The sequence below is a fragment of the Myiozetetes cayanensis genome, unplaced genomic scaffold (genome assembly GCF_022539395.1).
Source record: "Myiozetetes cayanensis isolate MyiCay16 unplaced genomic scaffold, myiCay2020 scf26, whole genome shotgun sequence".
NCBI classification, from domain to species: domain Eukaryota; kingdom Metazoa; phylum Chordata; class Aves; order Passeriformes; family Tyrannidae; genus Myiozetetes; species Myiozetetes cayanensis.
In genome coordinates, this window is record NW_026087477.1 from 6,363,074 (window position 1) to 6,383,249 (window position 20,176).

The 20,176-nt window shown below is 61.9% G+C and overlaps 2 protein-coding genes across 6 annotated transcripts in view; one reads left to right on the forward strand and one right to left on the reverse strand.

The window, feature by feature from the left end:
* Nucleotides 1–3,661: 3,661 nt before the first annotated feature.
* IL12RB1 (interleukin 12 receptor subunit beta 1) lies at nt 3,662–6,748 on the reverse strand. Its single transcript, XM_050321498.1, has 11 exons — nt 6,708–6,748; nt 6,459–6,563; nt 6,293–6,375; nt 5,986–6,211; nt 5,720–5,890; nt 5,547–5,648; nt 5,312–5,452; nt 5,077–5,220; nt 4,874–4,970; nt 4,708–4,789; nt 3,662–4,625 (listed from the first exon to the last, which is right to left on the reverse strand). Exons 1-11 carry the CDS (start codon nt 6,730–6,732, stop codon nt 4,167–4,169), a joined length of 1,635 nt encoding a protein of 544 aa, XP_050177455.1. The 5' UTR covers nt 6,733–6,748; the 3' UTR covers nt 3,662–4,166.
* Nucleotides 6,749–8,548: 1,800 nt separating this feature from the next.
* MAST3 (microtubule associated serine/threonine kinase 3) overlaps nt 8,549–20,176 on the forward strand; it is a 28,500-nt gene continuing 16,872 nt past the window's right edge. For 2 of the 5 annotated variants that reach the window (XM_050321359.1, XM_050321362.1), the window contains exons 1-2: nt 8,549–8,608; nt 13,557–13,588. In XM_050321359.1, coding sequence (XP_050177316.1) covers nt 8,564–8,608; nt 13,557–13,588 — 77 coding nt within the window. In that variant the 5' untranslated portion in view covers nt 8,549–8,563. Of the gene's footprint in view, nt 8,609–10,499; nt 10,607–13,556; nt 13,589–16,851; nt 16,948–20,176 lie in introns of those variants that run through there. The other 3 variants (XM_050321357.1, XM_050321358.1, XM_050321360.1) reach the window with 2 other exon arrangements.

Consider the following 20,176-nt stretch of genomic DNA (forward strand, 5'->3'; position numbering starts at 1 on the left):
GCCCCCGGGGCTGCCGGCCCTGAGAGCAGCCATCCGAAAACGTTAAAACTGCAGAGAGAAAATGCCTCCTGCCATCGCCCGAGCGTCCCCCTGGGAGGGGAGAAGATGGTTTTCACCCTCTTCTCCCAGCCCGCGTGCTGGGACACGCAGCATCCCGGCGGGATTTTGAAGCGAGTTGAGCACCCAGTGCAGCCTTGGGGGCAAATCCAAGCCCCCCTCGGTTTGTTAAATATTCAGTTTTGGTGCTGCTTTGAGTCGCTTTCCCTCCTCGGGTTTGGAAACAGCGCTGGCCCGGGTGAGGTTGTTGCAGGCGGGTTCAGGCTGACGTGAGCAGGAAAGAGCCGGGGCGGCCGCGGGGCCTGTTTGCGAAGGAGAACCGAGTTGTTGTTGTTGTTGTGACACCGAACGGTTGCAAAACGCCGGAGCTGAAACACCCGTGACTTTCAAAACAAGCTGAGCCCAGCTGCGGCTGGCGTCTCTCTGTCCAGATGTGTCCATCCGTCCAGTTGTGCGTCCCGCAGCCCCTTCCCCTCTGCAGGATGCCTGTGCCAGGAATGCTTGAAGGTTTTCTTGTTTTTGTTTTTGTTTTTTTGGGGGTGAGAAGAATCCCAGAAGCTTTTTTTTTTTTTTTTTTTTTCTTTTTTTTAGAGAGGAGAAGCCCAAATTCCGAAGATGCTGAGATTTTACTGCCCCAGGGATCTGTCGGGCATCCCGCCCACCGAAGTTTTGCAGTGCTGGGGGTGTGGATGAAATGAGCCGTTCACCCCCGGGGCGAGACACAGTTCTGCTTAAAAAATGAAAAATTCTAAAAAAAAAAAAAAAAAAAAAAAAAAAAAAAAAAAAAAATCCCAGGGATCAGTTTGTTTGCTTAGGGATTAAGTCACCTAATCTGCCTGGCAGCGGGTGGCATTGTGGAGGTGGTGGCAGCGATGGCTTTTTGCCCGGCAAATAATCCTGCTCTCAGCCACGGCTGGTGGTCGGGCTGGGCTCAAACATCACACTGGCATCGGCTCTTCTCCGGGCTGGGGCTCAGGAAGGAGGAGAGGATGCTGGGTGTAGGGAAAGGGGTGGGAGAAGGATGGATGGGCGAGAGAAGGGACTGGGAAAGGGATGGATGAACGAGGGAGGGAAGGGGTTGCAGGACTGCGACATTCTTCTCTGCTGCCCGTGCTAAAACCAGGCTGTGGCTCTGCGGGGCTGATTCCCCGAGGCTGAGAAACAGGTTAAACTCCTCGATCTGGGAGCAAAACACCTTAATCTGGGGAGAAAATATCAGCCTGGGCCTGCAGGGATGGACCTCGCCTTCCCTGGGGGCTTAGACCTCCCAAGGGCTGATGTTGATGGGGCCATAGCAAACCCCTCTGGTAGTTTTATGTTTTTCCTCTGGTGCCATCTGAGCTTGCATCCCCCGAAATCAAGATGAAATGGCTTCAAGTTCCTGCAGGGGAGGTTTCAGGAAAAATTTCTTCACCCAAGGGGTGATCAGGCATGGAAACAGGCTGCCCAGGGCAATGGTGGAGTTCCCATCCCTGGAGGGATTTAAAAACCATGTGGATGTGGCACCTGGGGACATGGTTTAGTGGTGGGCTTAGCAGTGCTGGATTAATGGTTGGACTGGATAATCTCAGAGGGCTTTTCCAAATTTTATGATTCTAGAAAATCAGGGAGCTCAAAGCAAATCCCCAGGTTCCCACCACCTTCCTGCAGCTCTGGCTGCCCCATCTGCCTTCTTGGGATGTGGTGCTGAGTTTTTCACTTCCAGGTAAATCCAGCTGCACATATCCCTAGTGCCATTTACTTTTGGGGGCACACCACTGGGACTCTGTGGGAATAAGGAGGGAATAGGTTTTCCCCTTTAAAGCAGGGATGCTTCATGTTTGCCTGGGAAACAGCACTGTCACTGGTGGTTTGGGCAGTGCTGGCACCAGTGGGTGTGAATAGGGGACCCCATAGCTTTGGGATCAATGCTGAACCCCTTGTGCCTCCACTATTACACCCCCCAGCTGGTCTGACCTTTATTTTCCCTGCTGTGATGGCTTTTGGCTGCTTATCCTGGAGTCTCCTGTTGGGTGTAATGAGTTGCCCACCCTCAGGCTGTGGGTGGTGGTGGCTCTCACCAGGCATAACTGATGTCTGGGTCCTGCACCCATTCAGATCCGCATGGAGGAGCAGGGAAGGTCATGTCCTGGCTGCAAAGTCTGGCCTGGCAGCTGCCCTTGGATCACCAGGCTCGACACAGCTCCCGGGGACTCATTCGGAAAACAATCCTGTGAAATTTAAACTAATTAGAAAGTCCCGAGCCACTCGCTCGCACTAATTGGCCAGTTATGGCTTGATTAGTTTTCCCTGGCACGTTGTCCATGGGCACCGTGTTCCTGGCAGAGCACTGGCCAGCTCAGGACATGTGTGGGAAAAGATGCACAGGGTCATCCCTGAAGGCATCAGAGGGGGTGTGAGTGGCACCATGGGTGGGACGGATCCCTGGAGGGTGAAATCATGGGGGATCATGCTGTTCACCCCCTCCCCAGGGTGTTTTTGATGCAGCAATTGGGACTGTCTGTCCTGCTGTGAACTCATTCCATGAACTGGAATGATTAACTGGCGTCGGCGCTGGCCCCGAGCCGGGCAATGTGTTTACTGCTGCCACCCAGCCGCGCTGAGCCGTGACCCCAGAGCTGTTTCCTTCATCGTTCTGACCCCAAAAACCGGGCGGTAAACAGGGGCCGGGGCTGAAACCCGAGTGTGCACCCGCTCCTGTAACCGGATACTTCCTCCCTGTGTGCCTGGTGCGCTCCGGCGGTGAGCCTGGCATCGCCCAAATCCCGACAAAATCCCTAAATCTGATCCCCGCGCCTGGGTTTCTGCGTGGCAGGACTCCAGATCTCCAGCCTGCAGCCGATCCCCCCCCAGGGATTTGGGGTGCGCGAGAGAGGACACAGGGGGCCTGTGAGGTGATGCGAGGCGGGGAGGGAAGGATGGATTTGCTCTTCCAAGAGGCTGGGAAGCGCCGCGGGGACGTGGGGCTGGTGCCACCTCGTGGCTTCGCCAGCAGCTGAACGTCCTGGGAGTGCGGTGACGGACACCGGGGTGATGCACGGGGTCCTGAGCGGGACCCCCAGCCGTGGGAGCAACGCCATCGCAGCCACTATCGCCTCTGGAGCGCTGGGGATGGCCGTAAATCCCAGCCCTCCCGTGGCCGGAGGGGGTTGCGAGGTGAACGTGCCGGCCCGGCACCCCCTGTGCGGTGTCTCCACTCGCGGTTTCCTCCCGCTGTGGCGGGTGCTGCGAGAGCGATTTTGGTGAAATCCTTTGCAAAACGCGAGCTGAAAGCAGCAGCGGTGGGGCCGAGACGTGCGCTGGTGGCTGAGACACCGCGGCGGTGCCTTACCTGGACTTCCCCGTGCTACAAACCCCACGTAGTTTGTAGGATTTTTTTAAAAGTTTTTTGCTCTCTCAGCAAGTCAGCGCCGACGCCGCCAGGCAGAGAAAACCGCAAATCGCTTTTCATCTCCAGTTCTGCCCCAGATAAAGCCTGAGGCCACAACGTGGCCCCACGTGAAGGGGCTGGGGGGGGCCCCGAGGGATCACCCCAGCCCGGCTGTGTCCTCTGCAGCGCCGTGGATTGCCCTCGGCTCTAAATCCTTGCTGCAATCTGCCCGGGTCAGGGGAGGAAAAACCATCTCAGCCCTGCTGCTTTGTGGAGTTACTTTATTTTTATGTTTGCTTTTCTTCCCCTCTTTATTTTTTTTCTGATTTTTTTTATTTTTTGCAGGTAGATGGTGTTTGGTGCTGGGGTTCTTTGCGTCCCCATCCCATGGAGGGGATGCTGGTCCCAGCCGTGGCAGCTGGCAGGGATGAAGTTCTGCCTCTCCTCCTGATCCAGCCAAGGAAATACCCTCAGCCCTGGACCGACTCTGCAGCCACTTTCCCTTGGTTTTTATTCCAGGTGAAAAGTTGAAGCTGGGAAGTGTGTGGCTAAAACCTGGCACAGTGCAACACTGAATCCAGAGGCATTGCATTGTCCTGGAAACCAGAAAACCCCCCTGAAAGTGCTGGTGTGACCGTGATCCCACGGGTTGGGCACCCAGCATCCCACACAGACACTCAGCACCCCAAGGGACATGCTGTTCCTACCATCCATCCCTGCTGCTCCAACCTGCTGATGGCTACGGCACCGACTTCTCCGGCGCTGGATCCCATCCTTCCTGGTCCCTGATGATGATGGATTTGTTGGAGATGAGCAGGGTAATGGGGATCAGGGGCTGGTGTAGCCCCTGCCTTCCTTCCTCCTCTTCTTCCTCCTCCTCCTCCTCCTCGCTGCGTGCATGCCCAGTGCAGCTGGTGCTGCCAGGGGGTGGAGATCCCACTGGGCTCAGCATCTCCTGCCTGCGGTAGGCAAAGGTCATCTCCTCCTCACAGCCTGCTGGACACACCACCACCACCTCCGCTGGCTTCTCCTCCACAGGGCTGGGCTGTGACACGCCGGGCTGTGGCACACTGGGATGTGGCCCATCAGTCTGTGTGCTGGTGTCAGCTGTCTCCTTGCTGGGATTCGGCTCCGGCAGCAGCAGCTCAGCTGGGTTGAACCTCTCCGAGGGCTCCAGGAGGTCTACCCGGGGCTGGCCCTAAGGGTTGGGTGGGTTTGGGGCAGAATGTCCCTTGCCAGGACCGCGTATGGGCATTTGTGGGTAGCACTTTGGGTCTCACCTGGCCCTTCTCGCTGTCGGAGAACTGGATGGCGTTGGTGCCCACGGGCTTGGGAAGAGGTGGGAAGAGGAGGCGGCGAGCCCTGGGAAGGGAGGGGGTGGTTAGTGAGGGGTTGGGCAATAGGGGGTGGTCTGAGCAGTGTGGGGGGTGAGGGTGCTGCTGTCACCTCTTTTTGGTCAGGTGGTAGATGACAGCCACGACGGGGACACCAAGTGAGGTGCCCAGGTACCTCAGGTTGGCTCTCCACACTGCTCCCTGGGCACCTGGGGACAGGTACGGCTGGGTGGTGGCATTCCTGTCCCCAACACCCCACATGGGACACAGGAGACATTTCGGGGTGAGGGGGATGATGGGGTCCTATCCCATTACCCAGCGCCTTGGTGTGGAATTTCTGCCAAGCACTGCAGGTGCCCTCGCTGTCCTTCGTCACCTCCCAAACACCCACCCTGTAGGCTGTGCCAGGCTGCAGGTTTTGGAGGGTGTAGTTTGCTGCCGTGGCATCCGCTTCACTGTCTGGGCAAAAGACAACAAGTGGGCATCAGTCTGGCAGCTGCCTGGGCATCGCCCTCCTCCTGCCCCACAGGGCTGGGGGGGTCCCACTCACAGGTCATGTTGTCCCTCTCAGCCATGTGGCAGATGAGGTACTTGGCCAGTGCCCCAGGACAGGCGGCACGGGGGGATGGTTTCCACTGGAGGACCACACTGGTGTCTCCGCTGCTGATCTCGGTGGGCACGGCCAGCGAGCCTGCGGAGGGCGGTGCCAAAAAACAGGGGAGCATTTCAGGAACCCCCTTTCTGGAGTTGAGCCAGGCACTGACGTGCTGTGCTCCCACACCTACCATTGCTGGCGTAGTGGTGCCACAGGGCGAAGGTGGCCCAGCCCGTCTCCGGGTCCCAGCCGTGCACGGCGAGGCGGTGACACGCCGGCGCTCCCAGTGCTCCTGGGGCACCAACTGGTTAGACCCCCACCAAGCTCTGACCCTAGATGGGGGGCTTAGGGGTGCTGCCTTGCCTTTCTCCACGTGGATGCTCTTGGCAGGGAATTCCTCTCGGATGCAGACACCCTCTTGTGGGGCTTTTGCCAGGACCTGCTGCTCGAAGCAATAGGCCTTGCCTGGGATTGGTGCTTCCCACCGCGCCATCACAGTGCTACCAGCCACGCTGACATCCTTAAAGCTGAGATCTGGGATGAAACAGTGAGGGGTGTGGGGGATAGCTGGAAATAATAACTCCCTGAGGGGCTGCCAGGGGAGCTCAGCCCTCCTGTGGGACAGGTACCTGTGTGCTCCTCTGCCGGCACGTGGAGCCGCGACACTGGCCCCGGCCCCGCGGCATTGACGGCCCTCAGCTGGATTTCGTATTCAGCCCCAGACAGGGTGAGGTGGTGCTCCCTCACCTCCCACCCCAGCACCACGATGTCCTCCTCGTCCAGCCCAGCACAGCCACACGCCAGCATGTGGGTGTGCAGTGTGTAGTTGACATCCCTTTGCCCCTCGAGGACTGGCTGGGGAAGGAGAGTGGACAGTGTGGGGGATGAAATGGTGGGGGGGAAAACTCAGGAGGGTCCTCACAGATGCTGCTGTACCTGCCAGCTCAGCCTCAGCACACGCTGCCCATCTCTCCCTAGTTTTTCCAGCTGGTGGCTCAGCGCTGGGCTCTCCAGGATTTCTGCAGGAGGGACAAGCCTGACTGAGCTATTAACATTTTTGGGAGCTGTTGGGATCCCACCAGCCTCCCCTCCTCTTCCTCACCCTCGGGAACAGAGATGTTGCTGCTCCAGTCACTCCAGTAGCTGTTCGAGGTCTTTTGCCGTAGCTGGACCACAAAGGTGCCATTTCCCTCCAGGGTACAGTTCACTAGAGAGGGGTGGCAGGGTCAAGTTTCCCCAGCTTTTGGCCATTGTGGGGTGCTGGGGGAGAGCACAGGGCAGAGCACTCTGCCAGAACCTGGGAATACCCCCAGAAGATGCTTGTCTCCAACATCCCACAGGCTAAACCAACCTGAGTCATCTTCATTTTTCACCATCACAGTCGTACATTCCACCTGTAGAGAAGAATGGGAATGAAGACACCCTCACAGTAAAACTAGTATGTTACTTGGACCATCAGTATGATCTGCAATCATCCCAGGGGCTGGGAGAACCAAATGGAGGGGACACAGTGGCTTGAGGGGTCTCCTTGGTTGGGGTAGCCCCTCTTCAACCCTGAGACCCTCCTGGCAGCAATTGAGAAGAGTGGGGGGTCCCCAGCTGTGGGGGCTTCACTGGGGACAAGCCTCCAGATTTCATCTGTTGTCGTCATTAGTATAATCTGGGGTTTTGCCTGTGTAATCCCTGCAAATCACGGCCTGATCCTGTTATGGGAAGCAGGAGGATCCCATGGCCGGAAGACGAGGCAGAGCCGATAAAGCAGCGAAACAGATGGGGCACAGCTGGGTTTGGGGCAGGGGGTGGGGACACACAACAGTGACATCACTGAGCCCCCACACTCCCTGGGCTGCCCCAGTGCTCCCAACTGTCCCAGCTCCAGCAAACAGTGTTTTACCTGTGTCCAGCACACTGTCTCCTGCCCTCCAGGATCGAGCCTCCCGCTGTGCTGGCTGGTCCATGGCACGGCACTGTGGCCGTGGCACCCGCAGCCTCAGCTGGCTGCCAGTCTTGGAGAAGGGCACCTGGGTGGGAGGTGGATCTGGTTTCTCTGAAAAGATGTTGTTTTGAATGGTTTTGGTAGCTACTGGTCCCAGTGCTGGCGCCCAGCCTGGTCCCACAGGCACTTACCAGCCTCGTTGAAGACAAATGTGATGTTGGGGGTCCTGTGGACGTGGCCCTCCCAGCTCGCCTCCACCCAGGCCACAGTGCTGATGAAGATGTGCACATCGTGACGTCGCAGTTTGTAGTTTGTCATCTTGCCTGCATCATACTTGCAGCACCTATTGGAGCTGGGGAGGGAGCAGGCACAGGGTCGAATCTGGGTGAGGCAGGACACGACCCATGGGCTCCCCCTCCACAGTGCCCAACTCACCAGAGGTACAGGGTGTAGGAGGTGTTGCCAGCAGGGCCGAGGGCAGACCAGGAGCAGTGGAAAGAGCTGGTGGAGCTGCATTTCTTCCAGCAGGAGAAGTTCTGGGTGGTGACGGTGCTTGTGGTGGCGGGCAGTGTCTGTGGGCTCCAACATCCCATACCCTTTCCCGTGCACTGAGGGAGCAGCGCTGTAGATGTTGCCTGATCACCACTCTGCTCAAACGGGGTATTGGAGCAGCCACACGAGCGATTCTCACCCAGACCCCCCACTCCCCCCATCCCCAGTGATGCTGGTGCCGCTCACCCCAGTCCTGCCCGCTGCCAGCGGGGATTCACCGCCTTTACTCCATCCCTGTGGTTATGGGTGAGCGTCTCCATTGCAGCACCACCTCCCCGGGCCTTATCGCCCCCGAATCACTCATTGAAAGTCTTCTGAAGTTATCTCTCATCTCCCAGCACCGCAGCAGCAGCAGCACTTACCGCCCGCCGCCAGCGCCGCCAGCAGCCACCCCAACATCGCCCACCTGGGGTGTCCTACACCGGATTCAGGGCTTCCCTGCCCTTCCTGGCTACCCAATCCCCCAGCACCCAGTGGGTGCCCCTCTCAGGCGCGGCGGCAGCCCCGGTGCTCAGCGCAGCTTCCCGCACACGCTGTTTCCTCTTCTGCTCAGACCTTGCCGAAGGGCGGGCGGCCGTTCCCAGGCAGGTCAGAGCCTGAGACGTGAGTGCCTGCCTCACTTTTACTAAAAACAAAAGAGAAAGCGACGCAAAATATCCCGCTTTTTTTGCCGGCACGGCTGCCGGGATGGGGCCGGCCCTGCCCCTCGGCTGCACCGCATGTCCCGGCTGCGCCACGTGCCCCGGCACGGCCAGAAGCGCAAGGTAAGCGAAAGATGACTCTTGGGGTTTTTGGTTGGGCTGGTTTTTTTATTTTTTTAGTTTTTTTCTCAAACTTCACAGTGTGGTTTTGATCCTCTCTGCCCGTAACTGGGCGAATCTCCAAGGCTGAGGTTGCCCGGGGTTCTTTGGGGAGGGGGGTGTGTGTTTCCAAACCTGGCTGCTGTGCTTGTTCCCAGCACGGCTCGTTCCCTGCGCCGCGAACAAAGCCCCAGTGAGGCAGGAGAGAGCGGTGGCACCGGGGCACCAGCAGCCGTGTGACGGGCGGGTGACCCCGGGACGGTGGAGCCGGGTGGCACCGAGGGCCGCGCACAGAGTCCCCTTGTTCCCGCAGAAAGCGGCTCCTTGTGTGGAGCTCGCTCGGGGCTGGAGGGCAGTGGTGGCGGGAGTGTCCCTGTGCTGGGACAGCGTGGGCACGGCCGGGATGGGTGCACAGAGGGCCCCCTGGTGCCTCCGGCGTCCCTGTGTGCCCTCCCTGTCCTGCCCACCGGGGTGGGGGTACACACCAAGCTGTGCTGTGCTGAACTGGGCCATGCTGGGCCTTGCTGTGCCACAGCAGGCAGCAGGACTGGGCTGTACTGGGCTGTACTGGGCTCTAGGCCGTGCCATGCTGAACCAGGCCAGGTCATGTTGTACCGTGCCAAACTAAGCTGTGCCATGCTGGACCATGCCATGCTGGACTGTACTGGGCAGTGCTGCCTCAGATCATAAATGCTGTGCTGTGCTGTGCCAGACAGGAGAGATCTGGGCTGGACCACACTGAGCTCCCACCAGTGCCCACTGTGCCAGCCCCAGGCCATGCCATGCTGGGCTATGCCAAGCCAGGAAGACTGTGCCAGTCCTGGGCTGTCCCATGATCTGTTGTGCCACCATGGCAGACTCTGCCATGCTGGGATGTGCTGAACCAAGCAGATGGTTCCAGCCCCATAATGTGCTATGCCATGCCAGGCTGTGCCATGCTGGGCTGTACTGAGCTGTACCAAGCCAGGGAGATCAGACCAGTCCCAGACTGTACTGTGCCATGCCAGCCCCGTGCTGTGCCAGTCCTGTGCCTTGACAGCTGCATGCCATGCTGTGACAATCCTGTGCCACATTGTATCATGCCAGCCCCAGGCCAGCCCCATACCTTGAGAGTCCTTTGCCATAATAACTGCATGTTGTTCCACGACCCACCTGCCAGCCCCGTGCCATGCAATGCCATGCCAGTTCTGTGCTGTGCTAGCTCCATGCCGTGCCAGCCCCATGCTGTGCCATGCCAACCCCATGCCCTGCCAGCCCCATGATGTGCCAACACTGTGCCACGCCATGCCAGACCCTGCCATGCTGGGCTGCACTGAGCTGCACCGAGCCAGACAGACTGTGCCAGTCCCACTCTGTTCCGTGCCGTGCCCGCCTCGTAGCGTGCCAGTCCTGTGCCACGACAGTAGCCTGCATGCTGTGCAGTGCCGTGCCATGCCAGCCCCGTGCCATGCTATGCCATGCCAGTTCTGTGCTGTGCCAGCCCCATTCTGTGCCATGCCAGCCCCGTGCCATGCTATGCCATGCCAGTTCTGTGCTGTGCCAGCCCCATTCTGTTCTATGCCAGCCCCGTGCCGTGCCAGCCCCATTCTGAGCCGTGCCAGCCCTGTGCCATGCTATGCCATGCCAGCCCCGTGCTGTGCCAGGCCCATTCTGAGCCGTGCCAGCCCCATTCCGTGCCGTGCCGGCCCCGTGCCGTGCTATGCCATGCCAGCCCCGTGCCGTGCCAGCCCCATTCTGAGCCGTGCCAGCCCCATGCCGTGCCAGCCCCATTCCGTGCCGTGCCGGCCCCGGTGCCGGTGCTGATGCGCGTCCGGTGACGCGGCGGGGCCGCTGGGCGGCGCCCCGGGCTCACCGGCGGGGCGGACCGGGCGCACCGGGCGGAGCGGGCGCAGCGGGAGGCGGCGGCGGCGGCGGCGCGGCGGGATGGACGAGCCCAGCATCCTGCGGCGCCGGGGTCTCCAGGTGGGCACCGGGCACCGGGCACGGCGAGCGGGCACCGGCACCGGCGGGGCGGGGGGCGGGAGGGAGCGCGGGGAGCGCGGAATCCCGGTGAGCCCGCGGAGAGGGGGTCCCGGGGTCTGCGAGGGGTGGGCGCTGCGGGGGCGCGGGGGCGGGAGCTGGTGGGTGAGAGGGGGGGTGTTCGGGGCGCGGGTGTGCAAGAGGTGGGTGCCGCGCGGGGGAGAGGCGGGTGCTCCGGGTGGGAGGTGGGCGTTCTGAGTGAGAGGCGGCTGTTCCGGGTGTGGGTGTGCGAGAGGTGGGTGCTGCGGGTGCGAGGTGGGTGCTGCGGGCCGCGGGTGTGCAAGAGGTGGGTGCTGTAAGTGAGCAGCGGGTGCTCGGGGTGCGCGTGGAGCGGGTACTGCGTGTGCAAGAAGTGGGTGCTGCGGGTGAGAGGTGGGTGCTCTGTGTGTGCAAGGAGCGGGTGCTGTGAGCCAGAGATGGGTGCTCTGCGTGGGGGTGTGTGCGAGAGGTGGGTGCCGCGCGTGGGAGTGGGGTGCTCTGAGTGGGGGGTGTGTGAGAGGTGGGTGCTGCGGGGGCAAGAGGTGGGTGCTGTGTGTGAGCAGTGTGTGGCAGGTGGGACAGGAGCCGAGCACCCAGTGCCGGCAGCAGGGCAGGGTGTGAGCCCAGCCGTGCCATGGGATGTTATTGGGGGCACCCAACTGGGTGGGGGCTCCCATGGGAGCACCGTGGTCCCTGCAGCCCAGCACATGATGCCAGTCCATGCCAAACCACTGTGTCAGCACCTCTCTGAACAGCTGCCCCTTCCACTGCCCTGTGCTCGTGCTCCCCAGGCTGAGGGACACCCACTCTCCTGCCTCCTGCATCCCTCAGGAACGCCGGGCACCCACTGCCGTGCTCAGAGAGGTCATGACCACGGACCCCCCGGCTCACATTGCCGAGTGCTGAGCCGGATTTTCCGGGTGACCTCCCGCCTCCATCCCCATCTGCAGTTGCCGGGGGGCCCGGGCGGAGCTGTCGGGGCGGTTGGAGGATGGCACTGGCGCTGCCTTCATCCGAGCTGGCAGCTCCGCGGGCAGCTGCGCTCCGCTGCACGCTCGGCCCGGGGACAGCCCTGCCCAGGAGCTGCCTGCCCACGGGTGGGGATGGACAGAGCCACGGCCGTGGGTTTTGGGGCTCTTGGCCATGGGGGTCGCTCCTGGCAGTCCTGGGAAGAGCAGAGCTGTGGGGCCTGTGCTGTGTGCCCCCATCCCCACAGCAGGATGGGTGGGAAGGGGCTCCCAACCAGGGACCTAATCCCAAACTGCTGAACAGAAATACTGTCCCTGATGCCATCCCTGATGCCATCCTTGATGCTGTCCCCAGTGCTGTCCTCACAGGGATCAGCTGATGGTTAATCCTGGCTTCCCACTGGGACCTGCTGATGGGAGACGCACCGTGCTGGATGTGTGTCCACATCCACCAGCTGTGGGTGCTGGCCCTGTGGCACTGCCCCACCGGGGTCCTCAGGGCCATTAGGGATGCTCCAGGTGTCCCTGGGGACACAGCATGGCCAGAGAGCCCCTGGCAGTGATGGGTGTTGGGTGCCACAGTTTGCTCTGTGCTCTTGCACCTACAGATGGGTGGGGAGGCTGTGCTGTGGGGTGGGGGTGAGCATGAGGGGGACAAGGGTGTCTGTCCTCTATCCCACTGTCCCATCTGCACATGGCTGAACAGTAAAACCCTCTGTGTGACCCTTCCCTGCCCCGACCCTTGCGTGGGGGCTGGTGGCCGGTGGCACAGCCCTGGGTGTGGGTGGGGATCCGGGCTGGGTGATGGCAGGGCTGGGTGAAGGTGCTCCTGCTCCTGCTCCACGCAAGGACCCCGCATCCCCTCACCCAGCCCAGGCCTGGGGTCACCCAGAGCAGCTGGGTGCACTGGGACACCCACCCCCACCCCGTGTACCCTCTCCCTGCACCCACGCCACCCCGGGGCAGACACGCACCCGTAGGCCCCGGGGCTGCCGAGTCCCTGTGCACCCAGGCATGATGTCACCCGTTGCCATGGCAATGCTGCTGCATCACTGCGTTGCAGAGCGCCCCAATCCCGGGATTTCCACAGGGGCTGCGTGGCGTGGGCAGCAGGATGGGGCATGGGCACCCCAAGGGGTGTGTGGGGGCTGCTGGGTGTCCCCACATGGGTGGCAGCTGTCCCTGCCCTCAAGGAGGTCCCTACCCATGCCAGGAATGGGTCTGAGCTGCTCAGGGGTGTGGGACCAGTGGGCACAGGATAAGGGCAATGATGGGGCATTAACCAGCACTTGCAGCTGCCACATGTCCCAGCACCCCACAGAGAGCCAGGTCACACACACTGGCCCATCCACACAGCGTGCTGGTGGCACCTGTGACACTCTGGTGTGCCCAGTGGCACACAGGTGGTCACCAGGGCAGTGCCAGAGCTGGACAGTGCCTGGCACACCAGGAGGATGGCATGGGCTTGTGTTCCTGCCCGTAGCTGCCCTTTGGCCTGTGGCACCACCTGCGAGCAAACAGCTCTCACAAGAACTATTCCCAGTGGCTGGAAAAACAAACAGTGCAGGGGCTGCCGGCTGCTCCCCGGTCCTGGGATGGGGGGGACGGGGTGGGAGACATGGCACAGCCACCACCCTGGGGCCGTGCTCTAGATGGGTGTGTGGTGCTGCTCCCACCCCACCATCGCTCCTGGGCCTGGCCGTGGGGTGGGGCCACCAGCCCCGGGGACACTGGAAGGAGATGTTCCCTCGTGCCGGCCCTAGGAGGGAGATTTGTCACCCTCACCCTGGGCAGGGTGGTGAGTGGGGACTGACCCTGCAGTGACAGCCTGGTGTGACAGCAGGGGTGCTGCCATGTGGCTGGCAGGAGCAGGGGTCCAGCATGTGGGCACCCTCCCGATCCCTGGGGACACGCTCTGACCCCGCTTCTTGCTTTTCTTGTTGCAGAAAGAGCTGAGTCTGCCGCGCCGAGGAAGAGCGTAAGTCCCTGAGCTGGGCCACCTGGGGCGTGGGGTGGGGTGTCATCAGGAGGGACACGCCTGGGGACACAGCACCAGTGCTATTGGCAGCAGCAGGGATGGGTGTTGAATGGCACCAGGGCTTGTTGTGTGCCCAAACCCAAGGTGGCATCATCGTGTTCTCTGATACCTGATTGTGTGTCTGCTGGGGTGTACTGGGGTACACTGAGGTGTGTTGGGGTGTTCTAAGCGGTATTGGAGTGTACTGGGCTGTACTGGGAGGGTTATCAGGGTGTTCTAAGCAGTATTAGGGTGTACTGGGGTATGCTGGGGTGGGGTAGGAGGCTGCTTCAAAGCTGCACCGGTTTTTGTGTTGGGTTGTGCTGGGGAGCACTGGAGAAGCACTGGGGCCGCACTGGGGCCGCGTTAGGGATGCCCTGCAGCAGCACTGGGGCTGTTAGGGCTGCCCTGGGGCTGCACCGGAGCTGTGCTGAGGCTGCGGTGTCTCAGCAGCGGCAGTGCCCGATCACGTCCCGGGAGCGCTCCGGCTCGGGGCCGCTGCTGCACCAGGCGGGCCGGGTCGGGTTCGTGGGGGCCCGGGGGCTGCCGAGCCGTGCCGTGCTGCGCCGTGCTGCGCCGTGCCGAGCCGCGGGGGCAGGCCCGGGCCCGGCGGGCCGAGCAGGGAGCTCTGTCGGGGCCGCCGGTGCCGCCCGCCCGCGGGAGCCGCCCAGCGCGGGGGCAGCCGGTGCTGCGGGAGCGGAGCGGGAGCAAAGCGGGGGCGGCGGCGGCGGGATGAAGTCGCGGCGGGACAGGCTGAAGATCCCCTCGCTGACCTTGGAGTGAGTCGGAGCCGGGGCGGGGCGCGCCGGTGCCGGTACCGGCCCCGGGGGCGGGCGGCGAGGCCCCTCGGCATCCCCGTCCTGCTGCTTCCCCGTCCCGGAGCGTCTCCCATCCCGGTCCATTCCCATCCCGCTGCATCCCCGCCCGCGGGCAGTAGCTCCCAGTCCTTCTTCCTTCTACAGCCACAGCCAGGGACCCCCGGTGACAGTCCCTGGTGACAGTACCGGGTGGTCTAGCCGGTGTCTTTCCCCGCAGCAGCCTTAGCCCCGTAGTGTCCCTGCTATCCCTTGCGCTCCCCCTCCAGCTCTGCCCCACTCCCCTGGCACCCCCCCAGCCCTGGTCACCCCCGTTTTTGGCCCCTGTCCGCCCCCGGCCACAGGGGGACCCTCCAGCACCACCCGGCACCCGCTGACGCCGCGCCGGCTCGTCTTGCCTTGCAGTTTGTCTCCGAGCAGCCAGAGCCCGACGCTGCTGAGCCCCTGCAGCCCCTGCAGCCCCTTACTAACCCTGCACCCCTGGAGGTAAGACCCTCCCCCAAAGCCTCCCTGGGCACTGCGTCCGCCAGCTCCGGGGAATGGTGGGGGGGAGAGGTGAAGATGGGAGCAGCAAGGTGAGTCCCCCTCTCCAGGGATGCCCTAGGGGGCCCCAGAAGGGTACTGTCTTCTACAGGGCACAGGGGTGATGTGGCTGGGGTCTGTTCCCAGCCCTGCACACCCCAAAACCAGCCAAGCTGTGCTAGTGGGCCTCATTCTGCTACCAACTGATCCGTGCTGGGGAACCCCAGTGGAAATGTTGTGGCAGTAGCTCAAGCACAGATTTTGAGCACCTCAAAAACGGGCCAGGGCAGACAGGGCACTGTGAAGGGAGCAGGGTGGGAGCAGGGAGGGCGCCTGGGAAACCTCCCTCATCAGCTTTTCTGCTCTGCCATGGGGAAAGGTGAGGAGGGGGGCTGCTCTAGGGGATGGGTTCCCCCCACCCAAAACGCCACAAGCCCCCGTGGGTGCTGCCAGGACCTCGCAGAGTGTGCCAGCTGTGCTCTGCCCCAGGGACAAGGTGCAGCCGGTGTGCTGGCACTGGCAGTCACACCCAGCCCTGTGCCCCGTGGCACCTGCGGCACCTGCCCGGCACCCATGGGTGCCTCCATCCATCTGCCAGGGAGAGAGGGATCCAGTGGGGAGCTCTGCTGCTGCTCAGCAACGGGCAGAGCCGTTTGCTGCGGGCAGGAAGGCAGGAGCCTGGGTGCTGCCTGTGCTCTGACTGCACAGGGGGGGTCCCTGCCTGCTGTCCCCCTCCACTAGTCCTGACTGGCCACCCTTTGCCCCTCAGCGAGTGTGGCATGTTGAAAAACAATGTGGATACTCAGCTGAGGCCTTGGGGAGAGAGTTTTTGGGATGCCTGTAGTGGGGATGAGATGGGGACAAGGACAGGCAGTCTGGTGGCACCTGAGGGTGCCATGTACTGCTGTCTTGTGGCTTCTGGGCAGGAGGTGAGGGGGAAAGGCCCTGCCAGGCTCGGTGCTCCCCTTTTGCCGTGCTGAAACCCTGCCCAGCCCAGCAGCACCGGGAGTTCTGGCCGTGGCACCGGCCCGGTGAGTGTGGCGATGCCATCCCACACGGCTCGGGAGGTTGCAGTGGCCCCGGAGTGCCACCACACAGGGGTTTGTCACTGTCACTGAGCAGGATGGGTGTCACTGGGTCTGTGCTGGGGATCTCCCCGACTGAAGGTGAAAAGCTGGTGTGGGAGGGAGGTTTGCAGGGCGCTACCAGGATGCTGCCGGGTGGGTGCCCTCCGAGGAGGCATCCCGTGGGTGGGCAGGGTGCTCCCAGGAAGCCCCAGGCTTTGGGGCTGCCCCTGCTGACTTGTGAGGGTGATATTTGTGCCCCTCGAACGCATCAGTGGAGGATGCTGCATCTCCATGGTAACCCTGACCCCATTTTGGGGTGCTGCCCTGTCTCTAAGATCACCCCAAGCCCATTTCGGGGTGCTGTCCCACCCCTACGCTAACCCTGACCCCATCCCGGGGAGCTGCCCTTTCTCTATGGTAACCCCTACCCCATCTTTGGGGTGCTGCCCCACCCTGCCCTTATTCTGGGGGTGATGCCCCACCTCCACCACAACCCCAACCCCGTTTTTGGGCGCCGCCTCTTTTCAGCCTTAACCCCCCCCCACCCCCACCTTCCGCTCCTTTTGGGGGTGCTCCCCCCATCTCCATGGAAACCCCGACCCCGTTTCGGGGCGCTGCCCGGTCTCCATGGTAACCCCGTCGCCGCCGGGCGGGAAGGGGCGGGAGGCGGCGGGAGCCCTGCCCCGCTCCCGGCCCCGCTCCCGGCCCCGCTCCCGGCCCCGCTCCCGGCCCCGCTCCGGGCCCCCGGTGCGGCCCCGCGCGGTCCCGGGGCCGCCGCTCTCGGTTGCCGGTGGAGCCGCTCGGGGCCGGAGGAGCCGGCCGGGGCCGCGATGTCGGACCCGAGCTGCTGGGGAGCCGCCCCGCCCGGGTACCGGGGCCAGCGGGCGGCCGGAGCGCTCCTCCAGCGCTCCAAGAGGTACCGGCGGCCGCCCCCGGCACCGGGGGGAGCAGGGTGGGGGGAACGGCATCGGGGTGCGTGGTTTGGGGGGTTTTTCACCGGGGTGTGCACCGGCGAGCTTGAGGTGGGGGGTGGGCGCTGTCGTGCGTGATTTTGGGAGGGCATGTGTCTTTGCGCACGTGGTGGCCGGGTTTGGGGGTCTTTACACCACCAGGGCACCCTGGGGGGTTGGGGTGTTTTGAAGGGGTCTGGGTACACCGGGGGGGTGGAGAGGTGTTTGGGTTTGGGGAGGGCTGTGTGGTTTGGGGGTGGGGGGTGTCTTAGCACTTAGGGGGCGCATGGGGTGCGTGGTTTGAGGGGGTCTGTGTGCATCGTGGGGTGCAGCAGGCTGGTTGGTTTGGGGGGGACAACAATGTGCACGGGGGGATGGGCACTGGATTGTGTGACTGGGGGAGGGGGGCGTGCACCAACACGTGTGGTTTGGTGGTTTGGGGGAGGGGGCTTGGCATTGGGGAGGCACGTGTGGCTGGTTTGAGGGGGCAGTGCCTCAGAGGGTGTCTGTGCACTATGGGGTACACAGACTTGTGCATGGGCTCGTGTGTTTTGGGGGGGAGGTCCGTGCATGGAGGAGTGCACACCCAGGTGTGTGGTTTGGGGGGGCTGTGCACCATAGGTGCATCTTCTTTTGGGATGTGTCTCGTGTGGCACATGGCCTGAGCCAAGGTGAGGGACCCCAGGGTGCCTGGAGGGGTGGGGAGGGGGCCAGAAGTCTGGGAGGGCAAAGGGCTCACACCCCCTTTGGCAGTGGGGCTGGGGCAGTGATGGGGCTGCATAAATGGGGTGCAAGGGGTGGGGTCTCCAGCTGCAGTGCCAGGCTTGACCCAGGCTGGCTGGTGGGACATGTCCCCAAGGAAGGGGACAGGAGCACCCACTGAGCCCCCCAGGCACAGGGTGGTGGAGGCTGGGACCTCCACCCAGCAGGTTTGGAGGGACTGTGTCTGGCCCAGGCATTAAACCCTCCCAAGGCTTTGTGTGAAGGAGATGTTTAAGACAGCGCGGAGGCAGAGGAGAGAGATTCCCATTGGGAATGTCTCTCAGCGTTCCTGTGAGCTGGCACAAAGCAGCACGGTTGCTTAGCAAATGAATCCATCCCATCCCAACCCCGGGAAGGCTCCTGCTTCACCTGGGCTGTGGGAATTCCTGCTGCTGGCACACAAGGATGGGCGAGAAGGACAATTCATAATTAAGAAAAGGCATTGGATGGGGTTTTCCAATCTGGGGTGGCCGAACGGGGGGGGGCCCTGGGAGAGATGTGTAATTGGAAAGATGATCTAGGCAGTCATCTGTCTCCAGCTGAGCATGATGAGGCTGTAATTCTCATGAAGGGCAGAGGATTTGCTCTTCTTTCGCTGGTATTCCTAGAATCCACGGTGAGAACCGCTCTGGCCTATTTTACAGTGGGCAGAAAGCATATGATGTTATTTAGTGGGATTAAGAGGTTTGAGGGATCCTAATTTCCTGGGGGTGGGGGATGCTGAGAGGGCCGGTGCAGTGCAGGGGAGCTGGTGGTTCCGTGGCTGGTGGGGTTCTCCTTCTCCGTGGATGCTGCTCGTGGCTGTTCACACCCCGCACACCGCAGGAGAATTGGCCAGCAGATGTAACAGGTACCATTTCCTTCCCACCACCGGGAAAACATGGCACAGGGACATGCAGGGATGCAGACCAGGGTGCTGAGCAGTTCCTTTAGGATGTTTTCTTGGAGTGGAAAGTAATAAATAAGTCTATACCCAGCTTGTTACCCTGTGATTCCCTCTGAGGATTTGGGATTTTGCCCTTGGGAGGTGCCCAGCGTGTTGCTTGGTGCTCCAGGGTGGGTTAGTAAGAGCATCCACAGTGCCAGGCTTTTGGGTGGGGTGGGATGAGGGTGCAGAGCAGCTCCAGAGAGCAATGCTGGGTGCCTGGTGGGGATGTGAGGGTGTGGTGGGCTCGTGCATGGCCTGTGCCAGGCAGTGTGCTGCATTTCACCATCCAGACCCTGGTTCCCAGCCTTCCCCATCCCAACCCATCCCAGCCCCATCCCTGGAAGCAGCCGAGTTCAGCGCTGTCACAAGCCACGAGGACAAATGCCATGGAGAAACTTGGGATGCAGCTGCTTGGTTCAGCAGGTTTCAGAGTTAAACACGAAATTTACCCTGCTGGAAAGCGTTTTTTCCAGGACACAGCGATCCGTGGCGCTTCCCCAGATCTCCGGGCACATAAAAGTGCCGTTGGGGGGATATGGAGGAAAAATGTCCACAACCAGCGAGGGAGGGAGCAGGGAGCAGTGACACGTGCTCCCAGTCACACAGCTGGGGCAGAGCTGCCTGCTCTGCCCTTTGAGACTGTGGCTGCTCCCTTATCACCACCCGGCCCTGCCCTGCAGCTCCCAACACCCTGCACCCTCCTTGTCCCAAACCGGTGGCTTTCTGCCTGGGATTCACCTGCCTGCTGTGCCCCACACCAGACTGGCATCTGGCACATGGTTCTGTGCCATCCTGGGATGTTTTACGGGTTGGATCCCGCAGGAGAGGAGAGGGAACTGCAGCCCCTTTGTGCATGTCCCGATGATGGCCCTGCCTGACCCTTGATATTCCTCGATGCTGAGTCTGTGTCACCCCACCCCACTTGCCCAGATCCTGGCACAGCCACTTGCCACTTAGAGACATCAGTGTTGTGCTGTGTAACTAGAACCTGCTCTTCCCTCAGCTCTGAGCAGGCAGCCCCCAGAAAACCCCCCAGGGAGTGGATCACAGCCCCAAGGCTGCCGGAGCTCAGGGAGCATTTGGACAACGCTCTCAGGCACATGGTGGGATTGCTGGGGCTCTGCAGGGCCAAGAGTTGGACTTGGTGATCCTTGTGGATCCCTTTCAACTCAGGATATTCTAGGATTCTGTGAGGCTGCCAGGTTCTGCTCCATCTCCCACCTGTGGCCATCCTGGCCATGCCAGGGCTCGGTGCTGGCGCGGTGCCGGTGCGGTGTGGGAGATGCTGGTCCCTCCTCACAGGCAGCCTCAGAAACAGGTGACACATTGTTTTGCTCCAGGCTTTGGGGTCACACTGGCTCTCACACACTTCCCACATCCTTTTGAAACGAGTGCTGGATGGCAACAGCAGCGCCACAGCCTCAGCAGCCTCAGCATGAGCAGCGCGGGAGATGCTGACAGCGATTTTCCACTCCATTTTTGGTACCAAATGTGCAATTAAGTGA